This window comes from Lacerta agilis, chromosome 10 (assembly GCF_009819535.1).
Source record: "Lacerta agilis isolate rLacAgi1 chromosome 10, rLacAgi1.pri, whole genome shotgun sequence".
Taxonomy (NCBI): Eukaryota; Metazoa; Chordata; class Lepidosauria; order Squamata; family Lacertidae; genus Lacerta; species Lacerta agilis.
Genome location: NC_046321.1, coordinates 69,147,650 through 69,168,821, shown reverse-complemented (window position 1 = coordinate 69,168,821; position 21,172 = coordinate 69,147,650). Strand labels below are relative to the sequence as shown.

The following is a 21,172-nucleotide window of genomic DNA, read 5'->3' as shown; positions in this document are numbered from 1 at the left end:
TCTATAACTGACAATCCAATGCATGTGTATTCTGAAATAATTATTTAGATATTAACGACATCACAAAAGCTTGCCCAAAAATGAACTTGGGGCAGAGAACAAAAATATTAGGCCTCATCATCATTCTCTCCCCTTCCTCCAAGAATCAACAGAAAAATGCATAACACAATATAATAAACAAAAACGATGTTAAAAGACCATATATTGTTTAAATAGCCAAAGGCCTAGGAGAAGAGGAATGCTTTTGCCTGGCGCTCTGGAGAGAGCATTCCACAATATGGAGCCACTGCAGAAAAGGCCTGTCTTGTGTGCTGCTCTCCATACCTCTGGCATAGGAGGCACCTGAAGAATGATGCCAACATGTGATGGTTGCAGGGTCTGGGTTGTGGTTCATATAGAGAGAGGTGATCCTGAGCCATTTAAGGGGTTTATGGGTCTGATTTGGGCCTGAAAACTAATTAGCAGCAGCCACTGCAGTCGGGTCAGGATTGGCATCTATGCTCAAACCACCTTACCCCAGTGAGCAACCTGGCTGCTGAATTCTGCACCCCTCTTCAGGGGCAGCCCTGGTCTTAATGCATTGCAGGAATCTAACCAAGAGGTTACCGGAGCATAGACAACAGAAGTTAGGCTATCCCTGTCCAGATATGGGCATAGCTGAGCCGCCAGCTGAAGGAAGGCACTTTGCACCACTGACACCACATGAGCCTCAAGTGACAGCAGAGGATCCAGGAGGAATCCACAAACTAGGTCCCTGCTCCTTCAGAGGGAGTGTAACCCATCAACTGCAGACAGCCTCCCAGCCACCCATCCCACCCCAATAACAACACTTCAGTCTTATGTGGATTGAGCTTCCGTAGATCGGCTCTCATCCATGTTAAGTATAACTGATTTAAACTCATACTGAAAAGGAGAATGCTGTGTATTGGGGAATAGGTTTTTAATGTGGTGTCAGGGAATGGTCTGAAGACGAGGACTGAGGAACACATTCTATGGCAGACCAGCTTCTCTCCGATGGAGAGCTGGAGGGGGAAGAGGTCGCCCCCCCCCCTTGTCCACAGCATGTTCTAAAGCTGAGAGACAGACAGAAGCTGAACAGTTTTGAGATACTGACAAGAGAACCAGAAGGGAGGGGCCAACTAGTTGAGACACCACTTGAGAGTGTGGGGGACCCCCCACCACCACCCCAGACTCGGAGGTCCAAACGTGTCAGAGAAAAAAGGAGTCAGAGGGAAGGATGAACTTCCCCTTGGCACCTAAAATGCTGCGGAAGTCAGAAGTCGGATTTGGAGTAGCCAACTGCTGTCCTTGGGAAGAGCTGTGTGTTTGTGCTTGCAACATGATGCTGTAATGAAAGGACTATAATTGTATCAACTGCGCGTAAATTCGTATCTGTGAAGTTACCAAAGGGAGGGGACTCACTCTCCACGCCTGACACATTGGAGTTTCCCATGGGACTATATTAAAGCAAAAAGAGCTTTAAAGAGTCTCTGAGCTTTAACTAGTTAACTATTGTTGTTTCCTAGTAGCTAAACTACGAGTGAGTAACCTTAGATTTTGGTGACAAAGGTATTTGGTTGCAAATCTCCATTTTGAAGGGAGTCCTTTGTCTCAAACTCTGTGAAGCGAAGATGTAAATGAAGTTCTCAAGGAAAACAGCTCTGGGGGAAATGGATTCTGAAGGAGAGAGATCTTTGCTTATAGGTTCTGTTTGGATTGTTTCATATTTTCTAAGGTGCTAAGCCTGTGCTGGACATATTCTTGAGGTACATTTGATGTTTTAATTATTTTTAAAGAAAGTTCTGCAAGTAAAATTTTGAATAATAACTTATTGGTTTGGACAATGCTTCATGCCAAAAGGAACAGTTTTTAAAGTATCCTGTCACATCAAACTGCACACTATTAATATCTGCAATAATCCAGTCTACTACTGAAGTGTGGACAACAGTCAGCCATTCACAGTGTGCAGATGTAAAGGAGTAGAGCTATGTGCCATAAGGATATTGCTGACAACTCACTCAACCTTCAGATAACCCTACTGAGCAGTTTCACGTAGATGTTAAACAGCATAGGGGATAAAAATCCAACCCCGAGGACCCCACAATGAAGGCTGCTTGGGGTTGTTGAAGAAGAAGAAGAAGAAGAAGAAGAAGAAGAAGAAGAAGAAGAAGAAGAAGAGTTTGGATTTGATATCCCGCTTTATCACTACCCGAAGGAGTCTCAAAGCGGCTAACATTGTCCTTCCCCTTCCTCCCCCACAACAAACACTCTGTGAGGTGAGTGGGGGCTGAGAGACTTCAGAGAAGTATGACTAGCCCAAGGTCACCCAGCAGCTGCATGTGGAGGAGCGAACCCGGTTCACCAGACTACGAGTCTACCCACTCTTAACCACTACACCACACTGGCTCTCAGGCACCACCCATCCAGCAACGTCTATCCAAGTAGGACTGCAACCACCGCAAAGTGATGCCACCCACCCCTAACTCAGACAGGCGCTCCAGAAGGTTGATGGTATCAAGCTGGTATCCAATTCGGTTTCCAAAGGATCTTCAGAAAGTTCCTTAGATGGTGTTTGAAAAGTAGACTGCAGTTTTTTGTACCAACTTTTCAAATGTGACCTACAAAGCTGGGAGTCTCTCTTTTGTTCCGAATAAAATCTAATCAGAGTAACTTGGCTGCTTTTGAACATGGAAATTGGAGGCTAATTTGTGCAGGTTATTTCCACACTACATACAGATGTACAAAACATGAGCTAAAAGAATTCCAGGTAAATGGGTAAGTTAATATTGATGAATATGTAGACAATAGTACCTAGTTGTGCATGCTACCCTGGGGTTGCGGCGCTCATCTCCCAATACTGGCCAAGGGAGCCGGTGTACAGCTTCTGGGTCATGTGGCCAGCATGACTAAGCCGCTTTTGATGAACCAGAGCAAGCGCACAGAAACACTATTTACCTTCCCGGCTGGAGCAGTACCTATTTATCTACGTGCACTTTGACGTGCTTTTCAACTGCTAGTTGGGCAGGAGCTGGGACCGAGCAACGGAGTTCACCCCATCGCAGGGATTCAAACCGCCAACCTTCTGGTCAGCAAGCCCTAGGCTCTGGGGTTTAACCTACAGCGCCACCCGCATCCCATACCACTACATAGAGATGTACAAAACATGAGCCAAAATAATTCCAGGTAAACGGGTAAGTTTAATATTGATGAATATGTAGACAAATAGTACCTAGTTGTACATGCTACCCTTTATTAACTTATCCTGATGTGTGAATTATGTTAATGTTACATACTTAAAATAAACTGGTTTAATGTGGATGCCCAGTGTACCTTTGCACACTGCTGAAATTCTGGCCACTTTGCTTCTTCCCGGCTGCCAAGAAGGCAAGTCGGGCTTGTTGTGTTGTCTGAACGGCCCAGCCTTACGAGGAAAGAAAACCAGGAGCCCATGCTCAGCCCACACAACAAGCCTGAGTATGGCTTCTTTCCCGGACAGTGCAACAGCAACAGGGGAACAGTGAAGCACAATTTCGGCAGTGCGCACCAGCACGCTGCTTGTTGACATTAGTGTTCAGTGTGCTTTCCTTAAGGATGGTTTAATGTGACCATGTGAACCAGGCCAACATGAGAAACCAACTCTTAGGAATGCGTACTCAGAAATGTTACCCTATTAAGATTTTTTCTCCCTTCATAATAATGCTTTCTTTACCCTTCTGTGAATTTGCAAAAACACACATGTGGTCTAGAGCCACAACCGTTGTGGACATTGGGAGACTATTCCAGATTAAAACTTGCACTAACACACACAGCAGCAGTGGCTAATTGAGCTCTCTGGAAAAGAGCACCATCTACTGACCTCTGGAAGAAGTTCTTTAAGCAATGCTTGTGCAAAATCTACTGACCTCTGGAAGAAGTTCTTTAAGCAATGCTTGTGCAAAATGCAGTTTGCATGCCAATAGGGTAATGCCATATTGTGCTGCCCAGTACTGCCAGGTGTGCTCTTCTCAACGGTTCTTTGCTGCAGAATTAAACCTTGGAGGACTTGTGCAAAATGCAGTTTGCATGCCAATGGGGTAATGCCATATTGTGCTGCCCAGTACTGCCAGGTGTGCTCTTCTCAACGGTTCTTTGCTGCAGAATTAAACCTTGGGGGACTGGGCATCTTGCGGTCTGAAGTCAGGACTTCCAGGCACCATGCCCAGGCCAGCCATGCGGCATGCAGGGGTGTTCTCCATAGGGAAGTTGCTCCCACACCCGATCCAGCGTGCCTCGGCTCTATTGCCCATCAGCCTATGGGCAATAGAGCCAAAGCTGCTTTCACTTGCCAGTGCATGACCAGGAGTGCCCCACTGGGCCCGGGCTCCCCCTGATGTCACATATGATGGCAGGTGGGCAGGGTTTGAAGAAAACAGCCTCGCAGGCCAAGTTTCACCCACCTCTGGAACAACAGTATCACCAAACTGCAAACACGATCCTTTGGGAGGGTCTAACTCAAGTCTAGAGCAGACTGAACATCATGTCCTTGAGCAACTAGTACTGACAGAACCTCATTTGTCAGGAGTTTGATTCAGTTTATTGGCCTGCATCTGGCTCAGTACCAATTCTGGAAACTGGTTCTGCACTTCCACTACCTCAACCCACTGAGGTGAGACAGAGAAAATACATTCAGAACTAAAATGTGCATTAGCCACAGAGCCTGGACCTGTGATGTTTGCCTGTAATTAGATGCTTTGTGGTGATATTCTTTTTTTAAAAAATAAAACAACCCTCCAAGGTCATATTTTTTTTAAAAAACAACTTTTTGGGAAATCCCATAAAATGCACTTGTTTAGGTACCGGTAATATACATAATTCCTGTGACAATAATGTCCAAACACTGTTCACAATATGTTTAAAGTGCTTGGTGATGAGAAATAGCCTTCTGTATGGTGGGAACAGCCTAAATCAAAATCACAACAGCTTGAGAAAGGATGTTTGGGTGAACTTAATTTGGTTTAAACATTATACATCTCATTGATCCTGTCTTTATCAGCTGTAAAGGGAGGACTGCATGTTTATTAATGGATTAGAAAATACTCCCCTCTAAGCAACTGGCCCTTCTTTTATCCCTATTCCAAGAATAGGTCATGCATTACATCCAGATTTGTTGAGGAACAGAACGGTTATGCATCAGACAGATACAGAAGCAGCAAGGGCCATGGATTTGCCAGTAGTTTGAACCATTTGTGTGCCCTGCAGTATGAACAATGACTTCCTCTTGTACAATAGGTGAGGCCATCTACAAAATGTTCAGAATAAATCAAGGAAATGGAAAAAGTGGGTTGGAGATTTCTGCAACTTCCATCTTCACCCTAGAACCCCTGTTCACCCCCACCTCCAAAAAGTCTGCACCTGGGGGGTGGCTGAGCCTCCAGGACAACATGAGAGGGGGTATAGGAGAAAATGGGGAAATGACAAAAACATGGCTCCCCCTTCCTTTTGTTTTTGGAACCCTCACTAGACTGAAGCCCCTTGCCATGAATGGAAGGGTTCCATTCTACTGAATCTAATGCTCTTTAGAAAAAGCACACAGCAGGGTAGCACTACAATGTTGAGGTGTAGTACTAGCATCTTGGGGGGGGGGGAGACTCTCATCCCCAAAAAGGCTTTCAAGATCCCCTTCCCCCAGATTGATCAGAATTTACTGAAACAAAATATACAGCCTCCAACAAAAGAGATGACAGGCATCAAGCTTTAGATGATTTAGTTCATATTTTCTGGCCCTGACCTAAATACTGTAATTTTGGAAAAGGTGTACTTGCAGTTATAAAAGATATAACTAGGACCAATATCCCTCCAACTCTTCTTGTTGCCAATAAGAAAGATTTAGAACTGGAATTGACTACTCTTTAACTCATAGCAGTAAGACAAGTAGCTTTGCAATGGAAAACTCCAAAGTCTATTTCCCTTGAACTGGTATGAACATGTCTGGGTAGTAGTGTTTTTGACTAAGCTTATATACTATAAATGAAGGAAAGGAGAAGTACTCAAAATATTAATTGAAGCATAACGTTTATTTGAGAACACAAAAAAACAAACAAACCAAGAAAGCATGCAATCTTATATATTATTTTCAAACATAACTCCAAATGACATAGTTCATAAGGCTGGTTTTCTTTTTCATTATTGTAATTACTTTCTTATTTAGTCATTTGTCTTTCTTAATTTTCTATTTCAGTTGAATCTCTTTTTAGTTGATTTTTTAAAATGTTGTGCTGTATGCATTACATTATGTGTCTGTCACATGGGTAACATTGCACTTTCCAAATGAGATTAAATCCACTGGTCATTTCTTTAAAAAACTGATGAAGCTGACTGAATAGGCTTTTGACAGTCTAATACACAGCTTTTAGTTTGCACTTTGTACGGCTTAGGTAGCAAATGTAGCCCCTATGCAGAGCCTGTGTATGTCATTGGTGCATTCCACTGGTGCGGAAGCCTGGCCCAATGTGCTGTTGGAGGCTGAGCCAAGCTCTGTTCAGAGGAGAACGTGAGAGGAGAACACACAAGACAGCCTTCTGGCCATTGGGGGGGGGGGCCCTTTTCTACACTGCTTCCAACTCTGCCACAGCCTTTCAAGATGGGGCAATCGGAAATGGAGAGCCCTTTCCTGATTAGTCACTGCCAGGGAGAAGTCTACCAGCATACGTGAAGTTCTTATTTAGTTATTTTTGCCGCAAAGTATATTCCTTTAACTTACATGGAAGTGCATTTGCCATTTTGTTCATTCAGCCACCCAGTTTGGAGAGAAAAATGCTACGCTACTAAGAATATAGGATATGGCTTGAACATTAAATCACTGCATAAAGGCAGCTGTTTCAGTGCCTTGTTGAATCATACAGCTGTCTGCCATTCAATACCGGATAAAGTAGATCATGAAGTGCATCAATTAAAACAGTTAAAACTATTCTTGAACTTAAGAATATTGTTTACTCAGAATAGTAGGCGGGTCCAAGTAGATGTCCCTCACCTAAGCATCATTATCAAATATCAACATCCCTCAGAACTGTTTTACTGCATAGTCATTGAAAGATATTCAGTGCAAGAAAAATTCTGAACACATCCAACCAAAGGATCATGGTTTCACCCAGTTCAGGAAGCCAGCACATCATTTTTTAAGTCTGTGGCATCTGGATAAGATTCTATAGATTTATTCGCTCTCCTTTAACAAGACGACTTCGCAACATCCAAACATCCTAAAGACCAAAAAATGAAATAAAGTTATGGTGTGGGACAGGAATAACCTTGTTTTGTGCACAATATTATTCTCGTTGTACGTAGAAACAGCTGTATATGGAAGAAACCCCTCACTACACCTAGTAGATTTGGTTCTGTACAAGGCTTTGCAAGATCTCAGTGAAAAGCAGCAGCAGCAGCAGCAAACAGGCTAACTATGGCATGGTTGGAGCCTCCTGCTCTGCCCAAGCTACCTATTCCCCCTTTCAAGGGCTGACAGTGCCGATCCTCTGTTCAACAGGGGAAAGGAGAGCTTCAGTGAAGAGAGAACCAGTGTATTTTGGTCACATTGCAATTTCCTAATTTTTGTACCGTGCAGAGATATTGTTTCAAAGGTGGTGAGCAATGCATGCTCAAATCTTAGAAGCCAAAGAGGCAGCTGAATAAAATTTTCCAAATCAGGGGGTTGTGGTGATTTAATCCCCTACACTGCTTTCTTCATGGTTAGCAGAATTACTATGTACCGTATTTTTAGATCCATAAGGCGCACCTAGTTTTTAGAGGAGGAAAAGAAGAAGAAAAAAAAATTTCTCCCCTCCTCACCGTAGTGTTCTCCCCTCGTCCCTGGCTCCCTTTAAACCAAGCGGGGGTGAGCCGCTAGCGCCGCGCACAGTGTCTCCGCCTCCGCTACATTCAGCGAGAGGCGGACGGCAGCGGAGCAGATGCTGCTGGTGGCGGGGAGGATCCAGCAGCATCTCTGCTGCCACCCCCTGCCAAAGGGGGGGGCGGCAGCGGGGAGCGGAGCAGATGCTGCTGGATCCTCCCCGCACCTCTGTTTGCAAAAACAAGTCTGCTTTTGCAAATGGAGGCGGTAGGGAGGAACGAGCAGAATCTCCTCTGCTGCCCCCCACCTCTCGCCGCTTGCTTGACAGGGAGCCTTCGCTCCATAAGATGCACCAACATTTCCCCTTACTTTTTTAGGAGGGGAAAAGTGCATCTTATGGAGCGAAAAATACAGTAATTCCATGTACAACCAGTATTACAGTTTGATACAACTGCAGAAATTTCTATGCCAGCCATCAGTAAAAAAATATTAGGTCAGTTGCATAAAGAGAACTAGAGAGTAGCAATATATTTTATTCATTACTGAATGCCATTTTAAAGCATGTTTTCCACCATCCTGATTATGGATCCAGTAGGAACCTTCATGCAGAACGATAAACATCTATTCTTGGCACAGAGTGCAGCAGAAGTTATTGAGAGGAGGAACATCTTACCCTCCAGCCACAGGCCTTTGTACTCATCCAAAAATCTCTCTGAGCAAGGCAACACCTCAGGTCACAAATCACACAGCATGCCTAGTGCTTGTCCCCCAATGGTGTGGTGCGGTAGCGAGAATTGTAATGTACCTGCTCAACACCAAAGTACATTACTGAGTAGGCTACCACCAATGCAATAATTATTCCCAATACCATTGTATCAGACGTATTTATTTTTATTTATTTATTTTTTATGCAGGACGTTCACAAACAATACCTTCAGGGGAAGAGGCGAGTCTATACCATACTTTGTTCTTGCAATTTCCACAACTTCTTTCTCAATGTTCTCTTGAATTGTACCTTTCACGTCAATATAGTGGCAGTCAGAACTTGCGTAATGACAAGAAATTGCCTGTAAAAAGACCCACAGTATTTACTGTTTTCTCTTTTGTAAGCACTTCACTAATTTTTTATACCAGCTTTAAACTAAAAATATGTAGGTCTAAGTCACTCTCGAAAACAAATTAAACAGGAGGATTAAGAAACATCAAATGTTAATTAAGAACTTGGGGAAGCTTTGACTTGACTTTGCTTGAAGAACATAATCCAGGTGTTCCAACACCTGCAACTTTAACTAGCATCTTACCTTACGAAACCCTTCAGTCTTGTTCATTCCAGAGCCATGGATTAGCAAGGGATGGAAGAACACTGTGTCTCCTTTCTCCATAGCAAGGTGAACCCTTGGAATAGTTTTATCATAATCACGCACTCCATGGTACATCTTGTTTACACCACCCTGGAAGTTCAACGTATAAAATTAACTTATTTTTCCTAAAAAGCTCAATATTTTCAATCATCCAAGCTTCAAAAACTTATTTTCATACAAAAGGTTTATATAGCTAGATGAGAGCAAGGCCTGTGTAGCCCAGGATTCAATTTCCAACAAAGGACAGTGATGTTCCTTGAGAAATTCACAAGCTGAATGTGAAGCTGATGGCCATCCTGCCTCTTTTCTCCCTTGCATCTTCGATGGAGATGCATGCCGCATTGCCGCAACCAAACATGGATGCTCTAGCTTCCTATCACAGCATTTGAGAAGCCTGTTTCCCAGGATCCTCTCTAAATCATTTTGTCTAAGCCATTTAAGCTCATGGCCCTCCACAAACCTGGTGGTACAGCAACTCCAGACTCAGAGCTAACATGATTCCCCCTATTCCAAACCTTGCAGGTTTTCCCAAACAGGGAATTTAATTTTTCTTGCCTTTGCTTTTCCTACTCCTGATGTCCAGAATGTAACTCAAATCCACTGGCTCCCCATTCATCTCAGAGTTCAATGTAATGCCCTCTTTTTTATTTTAAAATACTACTCAGTTAGCAAAACTGCTATTGACTACCTCCAAATTTGCAGATACTTCCATCCTCCGTTCCCCCCTGTGATGAAGTCATAAAGAAATTACCTCCCACTCAGGATAATCGTGCTGTTTCAAAGACCCCTTATGACTTCCTGGCAAAACTACCAGGCATCCATTTCTGCGATCAATCTTCTCCATGGCAGTCCAGGCACAAACAATGCGATCTGCTGGCCGGAATGGGAAATAGTGCAAATCCTGGTGCATTGGATGGCGAGAGGTCTTCTTTCCTGCAAAAATTATTTGTATTAACTAATTCTGCAGCTGTACTGTGAACGCTAAGTAAATACAAGCACAATGAGACAACAAAATGTCACAGTGTGGCCCTGCTGTGTGTGTTTTACCAGAGTCTGTAGCTGGGAGTTTACAGAACAAAAATTAGCATCCAAAACAGGACTTGCTGCACTAACTTGTTTTTGTGTGCGATTTTAAAAAAGAAAAATTTAAAAATGCATCTAGTCTACCTGCAAGTCAATGAAATGTGAAGTTGATGCTTGCAGCTGAGTTCTGGATTTTGCCTAGGATCAGGCTGAAGTAGCCCTGCCTCTGGACTATGTGGCAGGACTGCTGTTAAACTACTCACAGCACAGCCCTCATGCCTGCAATAGGGTTCTAACAGTAAACTGCACTGCAGTGCAGTTGTGCGCAACTCTCTTAGCTTAATCCACAAAGTGGAGGGAAAAACAAGGGATTAACATGGCAGGATTGTTGTAAGATGCTCAACTGGCTATTCCACAAAGCTGCCATAATACATTATCCATCCAACCAGTAATATGGGAACAGTGAACTATATCTGTTTGGGATTTGCAATAGCACTATTGTGTGTGGGCGTGTTTTAAACCACACTCAATTAGACGATTGCTGTATTTCAACTTGTTTTTGTGGGCAGGTGTGGAATAAGCTACATTAAATGTTTTACAAGGTGTGACTATCAGATGTGGGATCAGCGTTTGTCTGTCCAAATGATGGCGGAATTACTGCATATTCTGTGTGAAATCGTTACTAAGGTTACTGAGTTGTCCCACCCTCCATATTCTCCCAATCTGGCGCCACTGAATTTCTTTCTTTTTCCAAAACTGAAATCTGCCCTGAAAGGGCACAGATTTTCCAACATTTCACACATCAAAGCTGCTGTGACGAGGGAACTGAAAGCAGTACGAAAAGAGGACTTCTCCAGAAGTTTCCAACAGTTCTACGAACATTGTCAATGGTGCACTGTATCAGAGGGGACCTACTTTGAAGGCCCCCTTCAAAGCAAATATTTCTTGCTGTCGGATTTCTGTGACCATTCACCGAACTTTCCAGTCACACCTTGTACAGTACAGCCCATTTCAGTGGGGTTCTTCTTCCCCCCACAAACCCCTAATGTAGTGGCACCCGCCCTATGGAATGCCCTCCCACCAGATGTCAAAGAAATAAACTACTATCTGACTTTTAGAAGACATCTGAAGGCAGCCCTGTTTAGGGAAGCTTTTAATGTTTGATGAATTATTGTATTTTAATAATTTTCTGGAAGCTGCCCAGAGTGGCTGGCGAAAGCCATCGAGATGGGTGGAGCATGTCTGCAAAGGAAGGGAGAGACAAGGGGAAGAGGAAGATGGCAGCAAGAAAGAAAACTGTGCCGCTTCCACTTTTAGCTTTGTCCCTGCTCACAGATTATCTCAAGGCAATGAAGGAGTAAACAGGGGGAAAGGTCCCAACGTTTAGAGTGTATCAATACCAAACCATGCTAGTGGTATATATGGTATCTTCATTTAGACTTGCATCACAGCAGCTAACTCACTAATTATACCTACAGGACCTTTCAGAAGAAAAAGAGAAAAGGCAAGTCCAATAATATTTAAATACACACTTGCATTCTTGAACAGAGTATTTTATTTCTCATCTGTTCAATTATTTCTTACCGGGATCTGGAGGCTTATTTATCAACATGGTGTGCATAGCCATGATGTTTGGTCCGATGAAGCATTCGACATATTTCAATATCTAAGGTGAATAAAGTTTCTCATGAGGTGCGTATTTATACATGCTAAATACAGTGGTACCTCTGGTTACGTACTTAATTCGTTCCGGAGGTCTGTTCTTAACCTGAAACTGTTCTTAACCTAATGGGACCTCCTGCTGCCGCTGCGCCACCGGAGCACGATTTCTGTTCTTATCCTGAAGCAAAGTTCTTAACCTGAAGTGTTATTTCTGAGTTAGCGGAGTATGTAACCTGAAGCATATGTAAGCTGAGGTACCACTGTAAAACATATGACTCCTTATATTTCATGGGCAAGACCCAAGTGATTACGCATGATCAATACACCAGTGTTGAAGAAGCAACCAGTGCTATGCAAAATTGCTGCCGTGTGCAAAAACTGCCACCACCCAAGTTACTGACAGAATCCACCAGCAATGTCTCCCTATGCACATCCCATTGAAATGGACAGGAACTAGGCAATCATTATGAGAAAGTCACGGGCCTCCGGCATTTGTGTCATTTCATCCTCAGGGTCTCTTAACTTGTGATAGATGGTGCTGTTCAATGCCATCCTATGCTAGCCACCTACATAACAAAGGTGTCTATTTAGTGCAGGCTTTGCCTGCGGCTAAAGAGCCGGGCAGCAATTTTCTAGAGCATCATAGTGCAACATCCTTAGATCAGGCTATGTAGACTGCATATAAAGATTACAAGTTTCTTCCGAATTAATATAATGTGAAGGACCACATATAAAAAATGCAGATTATTTGTGGTCTTCAGGATATTCTTTTTTTAAATAAAAAAATTAACCTGAGGCAATGTGCAATATCTGAAGAGCTCTTCATGATGCTGGAAATCCTGTAGTTTTGAAACTGCTTTTTGATCTGGAATGAATTCGGACTTGGCAATTGACACATCTCTCATGACCACCAGTCCAGGGACGATCACTTCCTTTCTGCAGATCTTCACGAACTCATTTCTGAAGAGGGAATTTTAAAAATTTACTTCGGCAAAGTTTACTGGGCTATTTGACCATGTTATTGCGCTTGCTAAATGAACTGGATACAGTGGTACCTCGACTTACGAGCGACTCGACTTCCATATTTTTCAACTTCTGAATGACCTCCGGAAGCGAAAAAATGGCCGCCGCTTCCAAAATTTTCGACTTGCGAAGGGAAAGCGGCGGCACGATACCTTGACTTACGAAAATTTGAATGCGCTTTTGTCGACTTCCGAATTTTTCCCCCGTTCCGAGATGGCGCCTTCGACTTACGAAGATTTTGACTTATGAGAGCGCCTTCGGAACGGATTAATTTCGTAAGTCGAGGTACCACTGTACTTCTATAGCGCAAAACAAGGCTGTTCGAAGCGCAGCCTGAGGGCCACAAGCAAGGCCCTTTTGGGCAGCCCTCGGACTGCCTTTCCAAACTCAAGTAAGAGAGGCCTTGGGCTGTGGGAAGAAGGCGTAAGGGTTCAGAAAGGGACCTAAAGTCCCCCCACCTCATTCCCAAAGCCGAGTTAGCACATTCCCAGCTTTGGAAAAGAGGTGGGAAAGCTCTAGAACTCTGCCGGGGCCTTGTGCCTCTTTCATGAAGTCCAGCACCTCGCTTATCGGGGGGGGGGGGTGTCAAATTTTGGCCTTGCTTCCATGCTCCCCCATGACAAAGCAGTGTGCAGACAGCAGGTACTCTTGCAGCCCACTTGGTATGAAGTTGGGTCACCTTGGTGCAAAATTATGGGTAATAACTCGAATCTAGAGATCCACATAACTCAGTCTGTGAGGCTTTGGATTTATATTTAAAAGCCAGAAGTGAATTATGTCTCGTATCAAATTTTCATTTGGAGTGGGGCCCTTCTTGTGGCTTTCAGGTCTTGCCTGGCCAACACAAGCACTTGGGCACACCTCAAGAGAGACCTCTGGACTGCAACCAGTGTGTTTTAAAGTAACCACTGGTCTTCAACTGGGGGTGGGGGTCAAGACTGACCCAAGGTGGGCTGTAACAGGAGAAAGAGATTAAGAAATGGGTCCTGAATGCATATTTTGATTAAAAGTGAGTTCTGCGTCTGAAAAGGTTGAAGATACTTGTTTTAGACAATCTCACTATATGTGACTAGGACACATGGCTACAGTTTACCTGAAATGTTCAACATCCTCATCCGAGACCAGATTTTTTATGACGAGATAGCCGTTCTCCTCATAGAAATGCCTTTGCTCTGGGCTTAGAACATTGTTATCTAAGGTGTAACTGCGGAGATAGGAACATACACTGGATAAGTTCACAGGGCAAGGGTGAGGTCTAGGAGATAAGCGCTCCCTGGGAATTCTTATGCAACCTACAACACACCCTGGGGTCGCCTGCAGCACAGAGGAGCTCTATGGAAAACAGGCAGGTCCATGTGGGAGGGGGTCCCTGAAGTTCAAAATCTGCAGTACCATGAAGGTATTGATTTCCGTGAAGTCAGCACAAAGGTTAGTTGGTATTCTTGAGAATAGAAGCACAAAAGTTTCTACTAATCCAGAAATACACAGATGCAACCATGCCCAGAAATGGCATGTCATTGCAAAAATAAATTTAAAAAGACACACACACACACACACACACACACACACACACACACACATATATATATATATATATATATATATATATATATATATATATATATATGGATTAAGTTTCAGGTGTTGCAATTGCTAGCTGTAACCTCCCCCCCCCTCAAGTAGGTAAGAAACAACAACATCAGAAAAATACGTTTGTATTTCATGTTTTATGCCCCTTTTGAGCACTGCTGAGACAGATAATTTGGCATATAAACATCTGAAACAAACAAAAAGGGGATCTTTGCATGAAATAAACTATTTAGGTTGCAATCCAAAAATCCTTAGCATGAATTAAGACATAATGAATGCAAAGGGACTTTCTGCAAGACCAAACTGTGCTATTAGGTTATTTAGTTTATACTATGTACCCTATCTTTACTTCACACACAGATGCTGCAGAGAGCTATTGGGAGAGCCGGAGCTAAAGAACAAAAATTGGAAACCAAATAATGAAGAACAGAGGGCAATGGTTGCTGCATCCTGCATCCCAACATTTGCTAGTCTACTATTTCAGAACTACAAAATCTACAGGAATTCAGAGCAATGCGATGGTTAATCCACCCCAAATTATCAAAACTTCACCAAATCCAAGCTTGGAATTCTAGCAAAAATAAATAGGTATATGGTTTCCTTTCATTGCCATGATCACCATAACACATCAATTTTATACAGAAAAAGAAAAATTACCTACCGGTACTGAATTGGATATTTCACTGTAGTTACTTGGGCTGAAGTAGGAAATGGTGTCTTGAGCACAAGTTAAGGAATCTAAATATGGTTTTGAATATTATATCTTATGAGTTGAAATAAAAACTCAGAACTCGTTTTGAATCATAGGAATTATTAACATGGAGGAGGAAATATAATGTACATTAGTTTTATTCTGATGTACACCACTAACCTCCCAAGTTTTCCTAATAATTTAAAGCTGCATGCAGCGCAAATGGAAGAAAGCCATTCTACATTATTATTATTTATTTCAAGCAACAATTAAAGAAGGTAGATTTAAAAAATAAATAAATAGTAAAACATGGGGATTTTCATGCAACCCAATATCAAATACCTAAGCATTTATCTCCCCTCCTGACATAAAACAAAAACAAAATCCATGTTAATCGTAAGACAATTATGAAAACTGCCACTTTTTTCTTTTTCTTTTTGACAAAGCAATAATCATAAATAAATAATAAAAATGTGCACCCCATCACCGAGACCATTCCATTGTAGCTATCCAACCTCCCAAAATTTCAACTCCTCTTGTTGACCCCTTTCTGTTTTAACAGTACAAATTCTACAAACACCATCCACATCTCCTCAAAATCATTTCTCCTGCATATTCTGTCTTACCTTAATGACATGTTAATTTATCATTAATAGCTATATCCCATGCCTCTTTATACCATTCTTCCATTTTATATTCTGCTTGCCCCTTCCTCTTCCTAGCTATAATAATTCATGCAGCTGTCAATAAATTTGTAAGCAAGTTCTTCATAGCCTGTGAACCTTCCACCCCCATCGTAAATTGATAATAAGGCTACCTCTGGACTTTTGGTCAGCTTTAACCCAGTGATTTCTGTTATCTCCTTAAACACCCTTTTGCAAAAAAAAAAAAAAGTACATATTTAAACATGTGAACATAATTCTGTTTCCTGGCAAACTGCCATTCTTACAAGTTTCCTGGAGAGGAAATACTGCAGTTTTGAAAATGAATGTTTTATGAATATCCTCCCCACCCCCCGAAATATACCAGTTCTCTTTTCTAAAGAAACCCGAGGAAAGGATTCTACAAACAACTTTAATTTGAAACAAGATGCGTCTATTAAAAAGTTTATGATCTTTGTGTCTTCTCTCACAATTATTAAGCCTGGGACACAGTATGGATATATGAAGATACAATAGAATGTATGTATGGATCCGTTCAACAGATTGTAACAAAAGAAGTGATTCTCCTCACACACACTCCCCACTGTTTTCACTCTTTTTAAACTGAGTTATAAAATCTATCATCTTGTGCAATGCAATAAGTTTCTCAGGCACAGGACTGGAGCCAAAGGTTCCCTTCCCTGATGCAAGTTAACTGCATAGGAAGGGGAAATTTTAATATAACCCTTAGACTGCATTCTAAACTCTGTATAATGAATATTACAGTTAACAGAGTTTGGATAACAAACACTGATGGTTTTAAGTTTTTATTTGTCACCTTGGTGGCAACTTATAATGACAAATGGAAAACTATTTAGGGAAAGCAAGTATTTTTTTACAATAGTGCCTTCCATATTTGTACTTTCTAAATATTAACAAAAACTCCAGATGGAAAACATCTGCCAAACACAAAGTGGTGTCTTCCAAGAAAATTAAGAAAAAATACCTGTGATATAACATTTTGTCAGAAAAATCTACAAAATAAAAAAGAAAACTGTTGGAAACAACTGTAGGAATAGCACTGTTCCAAAATGAAGGTTTGTTGGATGGAAATATAGACATAATTCAAAGAAGAAATAAGTTGAACTGCATATACACTTCCACTAAACCATAGAGCAATTTTAGTTGGAAATAGCAAAGAACTGTGCAAAAACTGAATTGACACCAGGAAGTATTCCCTTAAGAGCAAGATTCCAATGGTTTCCAAATGGTTATCAGACTTCTTCCATACTCAAGTAGTGCTATTAGTTTCATTGAAGGCCAAATCTTAAGTTGCAGCTTTGGTACGGACAAATAAAAGTAAGTAAGTCTTTCATGGCAACTGGAGATCTATTTTAGAATGGAAATGCAATTTATGTAATTCTGAAAATACATTTGTTGTAAATGCTGTAAAAGCAGGGGAAGAACATTGGGGTTTCCCCCCTCTTTTTCTTTAAACTTTGTTGAATTATGAATCCATTCCAAGACTAGGATGCTCATGATTGTAATAATGTAAATATGCCTTTTGACTTTGACATTGTTTTTTTTAAAAAAAGAATAAAGTGTTTTAGATTAATACAAGTAAGCTCATTTATCCAATAGGGCATTTCACACATTACACATGGGCAGTTTTGCAAGTATGTATATTTTGGTAACTGTGGACAACCATAGCTTACTGATGAACCCATTTGTGATATTAACGCTATTCAGTTTTTAAAAGCATTTTTGCAACAACATTGAACGCATTGTGCCACACATTCCAATCCACAAAAATTACAAAAATACGAGTCAAAAGACCAAGGCATACATGCTACTCTTTCAATCTATTTTTTTCCAGAATTGGTGCCCAGTCAGAAAGAACAATCATTGTTCATTTCATGTTCATTTCTTCCACAGAGAATTCAGCCTAGAATGATCATCGATAGAACCTTCTAACAGGGAAACATCCATTGTTGTTGCTATCAATATTCTGATAATTTTTAGTATTGTTTCCAAAGTAGAAGAAAAGGGCAAGGACAGGTGCTGATGCAACTGTCCCTGCTTTGTATATATCATGAAGTCATAACACAGTGCATAAACGTCGAGCAGAAAAACATATTAAGGGTACGCCTGAGATACCTTATTTGTGAAGATAGTTCAGTAGACATTACAGTTTCAGTGAAACGCATCCAAGGTCTTTTATCATAGAAACATATATTGTTGGCATATGTATCCTTCCCCTTGAATAAAATTACAAAAAGACAATGCACTACAAACTGTTGGAAATATGGTAGCAGCTTTGGCTCATATTTTCACCTCTGGTTGTACTGCCCTCGTCAAACAAGTTTGGTTACAGGTCTTTCGCAGTTGATTGAATAACCAAACAGGTCATCCAAAAATTACGGTATATGCCTCTCTCTTTTTGATTTGGGTCACTGGTACTTAACCATATCATTAAATATTGCAACAAAACTAACATCAGCTAGTTTCTGGAGAACTTGCGACACTGACCTTATGGAAGTCTGGTATCAGAAACTTTGGGACTTGGCAGTTATGGACAAATAAAGCTGTCAACCTTTGACTGTGTAGAAAAATTCAAAAGGCAGAAAAATCTTCATGCTATTTAGACAAGTTTTATGCAGTAACTTAAAAACATGGATACAGACCACTGGGCTCTCTCTCACTGGAAGCTTTAACATGACACTTTTCAAAGATAGAAATGACTGACATAATTGTTTCATTAGAAGAGACCAAAGCTCCTCTCCTCCTTTTTCCTTTGTATTGGGCCGCACTGTATTGATTTATATTTGATACATAGAAAAAGATATATAGATATTCATACAGTCACAGTAAATGCAACTTGGAGAGGTGGATACCTGGTACTCATTAATGTATGCTGTGCTGGCAGTAGGAGGGGGAGAAGAGAAACAGACTAAGAAGCAGGAGGAGAGATACCGGTTAACTACAACCTGCACTCCCCCCCCCCCCCCACTGCTTATCTTGCTTGTAAACCCACTTCCAACTTATCTCCCCAATGTATAAAATATGTAGGATGGCATTTTGCATGTCCAACCACTAGAAGCATAATAATATACACATAACTAGTGACAGAACTAAAGGGACTTGTTAAATCTGTATTCAAACAGAGAGGAAATTTCAGGAAACCTTGAAAATGCTCAGACTTCTCCATTGTTCCTCATCCTGAAACACATTAGTAATAGTGGGGGAGAGGGGAAGGAACAGAATCAAGGGGAAAGCATTAGATGATCACATATACCTTATGTAACAGTACCAGGTACAAAGGTCAAAAGCAAGATTGCTAGTTCAAAAATAATAAAAAATAATAAAAAGGTTAGCAGCAGTCAGAGCTGTAGATCTGATATGCAATATAGAGAAATGTTTCTTCCGTCAAAATATATCCCTGCAAAGCTGTGAATAACAATGGAGACAACAGAAATTGGATTGATACATGTCCAAATCATCAGGATATTGGGGGGGGGGGGGCACAAATGCCACTGCAGGTATTTTCCTATCCCTGCAGAATTCTTTGTGCTGTGCACAATTTTGCTTAAACACACTTGCAGTTATTTGCCACCCACTGATAGAATTATATAAACACAGAATTGTACAGTTGGAAGGAACCCTGAGGGCCATCTAGTCCAACCCCCTGCAATGCTTCAAATGTTTAAATAGTTTCAGCTTCACCAGAGCTAAAATCTGTACAACACTTGCTCAGACATATGCAATCTTGACTAGATACAAGATAATTTGATTTATAATTAAAGGGGCTGCTTTGCATTTAAACTAAAGAGGCCAGCATAATAGACACACAGCCATTCAAGTGGCCCATCAAGTTGTACCTGTATAAGAATTACATAGCTCTCTAGTCAGTATACAAACAAAACCCAAGAAGTGGTGAAGCCTGAGAAGGCACCTGGTCTGGGAAATAGAATTAGGTCCCAGGTCAGCCATGACCCATGTCTGGGAGAGGCAGTTACCAAGGTTTATGCACTTCTAACAAGTGTCAGAAAAGCAGTAGTTTGACAGGTGAAGCTTTTCCCCATTACCAATTTGAATGTTATGAAAAGATGCATTTTTAAAGTTCTTCTGCAATGCAGTTGTCCAACATGCTCAAGAACTCTTCCAGAGACTGTGTCCAGCCCGAGTTTCAAAGGCTCTGTTTCTCTGCAGACTTTCTTACAAGTCTGTTCCAACTTAACGATGCAGAAGGAAAACGCAGGTTAAGGGAGCAGCTACCTGGAAGTGATTGAGCACAGAAAGGCGAAGGAGAGAGAGAGGAAGATGCCTCTGCCGTGGAGGCTTAAGTTGAGATTCCTGCCTTGCAGAGGAGGGCTGGACTAGATGCCTCGCGGGACCCTTCCAACTCCCTCGATTGTATGAGAGTCAGAGGGAGTTAGAGAGCTTGTCCGAGAAATGAACACCACGAGAAACAGGCGAGCGAGCGAGCGAGCGGCGGACGAGTCTCTGGATCTGAGGGTCGTGGCTTCCAGCCCCCCGTCGGGAAAGAGTCCTGCATAGCAGGGGGCCGGACTCGATGGCCCTCGGGCGTCCCTTCCAAGTCGGCTCCTGGACCTGGACGAGGAGCAGCCTCCGGGCGCGCCAAGCCAGGCGAGGCCTCCCCTCCGGCGGGGCCCTCCCGGCCTCGTCCTCCGGCTGCCCCGCTCGGCCAGAGACCCCCCCCCCCGGCCCAAAGGATACGGGGCGCGGCGAGGAGGCGCAGGCCCGCCCGGCACCAAGCGAGGAGGGCAGGACGTGGCGCAGCAGGGCGCGCAGCCGGAGCGAGGCGGCGGTGTCGGCGGTGCTCGGTCCCTCGGCGACCTCCGCCATGGCGCCCCTCAGATGCGGACTGTGCCTCTGTGCCTCTGAGGGAGAGGAAGAGGCGCCGCCGGGGGCGGGAAAGAGGCCGGGCCCTGCGGGGCTCCTCCTGCCGAGGGGGCGGAAAGAGAGGGCCGCACGCCGCCCTCCTCTCCACGGGAAGGACCCGGCACGACTAGCAGGCGCTTCGCGACAGGCAGGCAAGGCGGGCAGAGGCCTACGCAACGCGCCACCGAAAACAGGAGGTTCGAAGGCGTCACGTGTGAAAAGATCGCTCCGTCGCAGACTCGAGGGGGGGGGGAGTCCTGACTTGCAACAAGGGGGTGGACTAAATGACCCCGGTGTGCCCTCCCCACTCGCCCATCCTGTGATTCCGGGGGGGGGGGGATTAGGAACTGGAGCACGTTCTACAAGGTTTACATTACCCCTGCTGAAAAAGGTTGCTGACCCGTGTTTAGAGAATAGTGCTGACAAGCTACATACAACTGCTGTGGTTATCATCATGATT

At 42.8% G+C, this 21,172-nt stretch overlaps 1 protein-coding gene across 1 annotated transcript; it reads right to left on the bottom strand.

The window, feature by feature from the left end:
• Positions 1–6,182: 6,182 nt before the first annotated feature.
• Positions 6,183–20,627, bottom strand: PHYH (phytanoyl-CoA 2-hydroxylase). The gene is made up of 9 exons (XM_033162148.1): positions 20,548–20,627; positions 15,140–15,195; positions 13,982–14,092; positions 12,657–12,825; positions 11,788–11,869; positions 9,932–10,113; positions 9,121–9,270; positions 8,752–8,886; positions 6,183–7,235 (listed from the first exon to the last, which is right to left on the bottom strand). The coding sequence occupies exons 4-9, from the start codon at positions 12,768–12,770 to the stop codon at positions 7,182–7,184; spliced, it is 717 nt and encodes a 238-aa protein (XP_033018039.1). The 5' UTR covers positions 12,771–12,825; positions 13,982–14,092; positions 15,140–15,195; positions 20,548–20,627; the 3' UTR covers positions 6,183–7,181.
• Positions 20,628–21,172: the final 545 nt, after the last annotated feature.

What these genes read in the sequence shown, in the direction of transcription:
- PHYH (XM_033162148.1), bottom strand. Translation starts at nt 12,770, where the DNA reads ATGAGAGATGTGTCAATTGCCAAGTCCGAATTCATTCCAGATCAAAAA. An exon ending in GATATTGCACATTGCCTCAG is followed by an intron (nt 11,870 to 12,656) that starts GTTAATTTTTTT and finishes TATTCACCTTAG; the next exon opens with ATATTGAAATATGTCGAATG. An exon ending in AAATAAGCCTCCAGATCCCG is followed by an intron (nt 10,114 to 11,787) that starts GTAAGAAATAAT and finishes TAATTTTTGCAG; the next exon opens with GAAAGAAGACCTCTCGCCAT.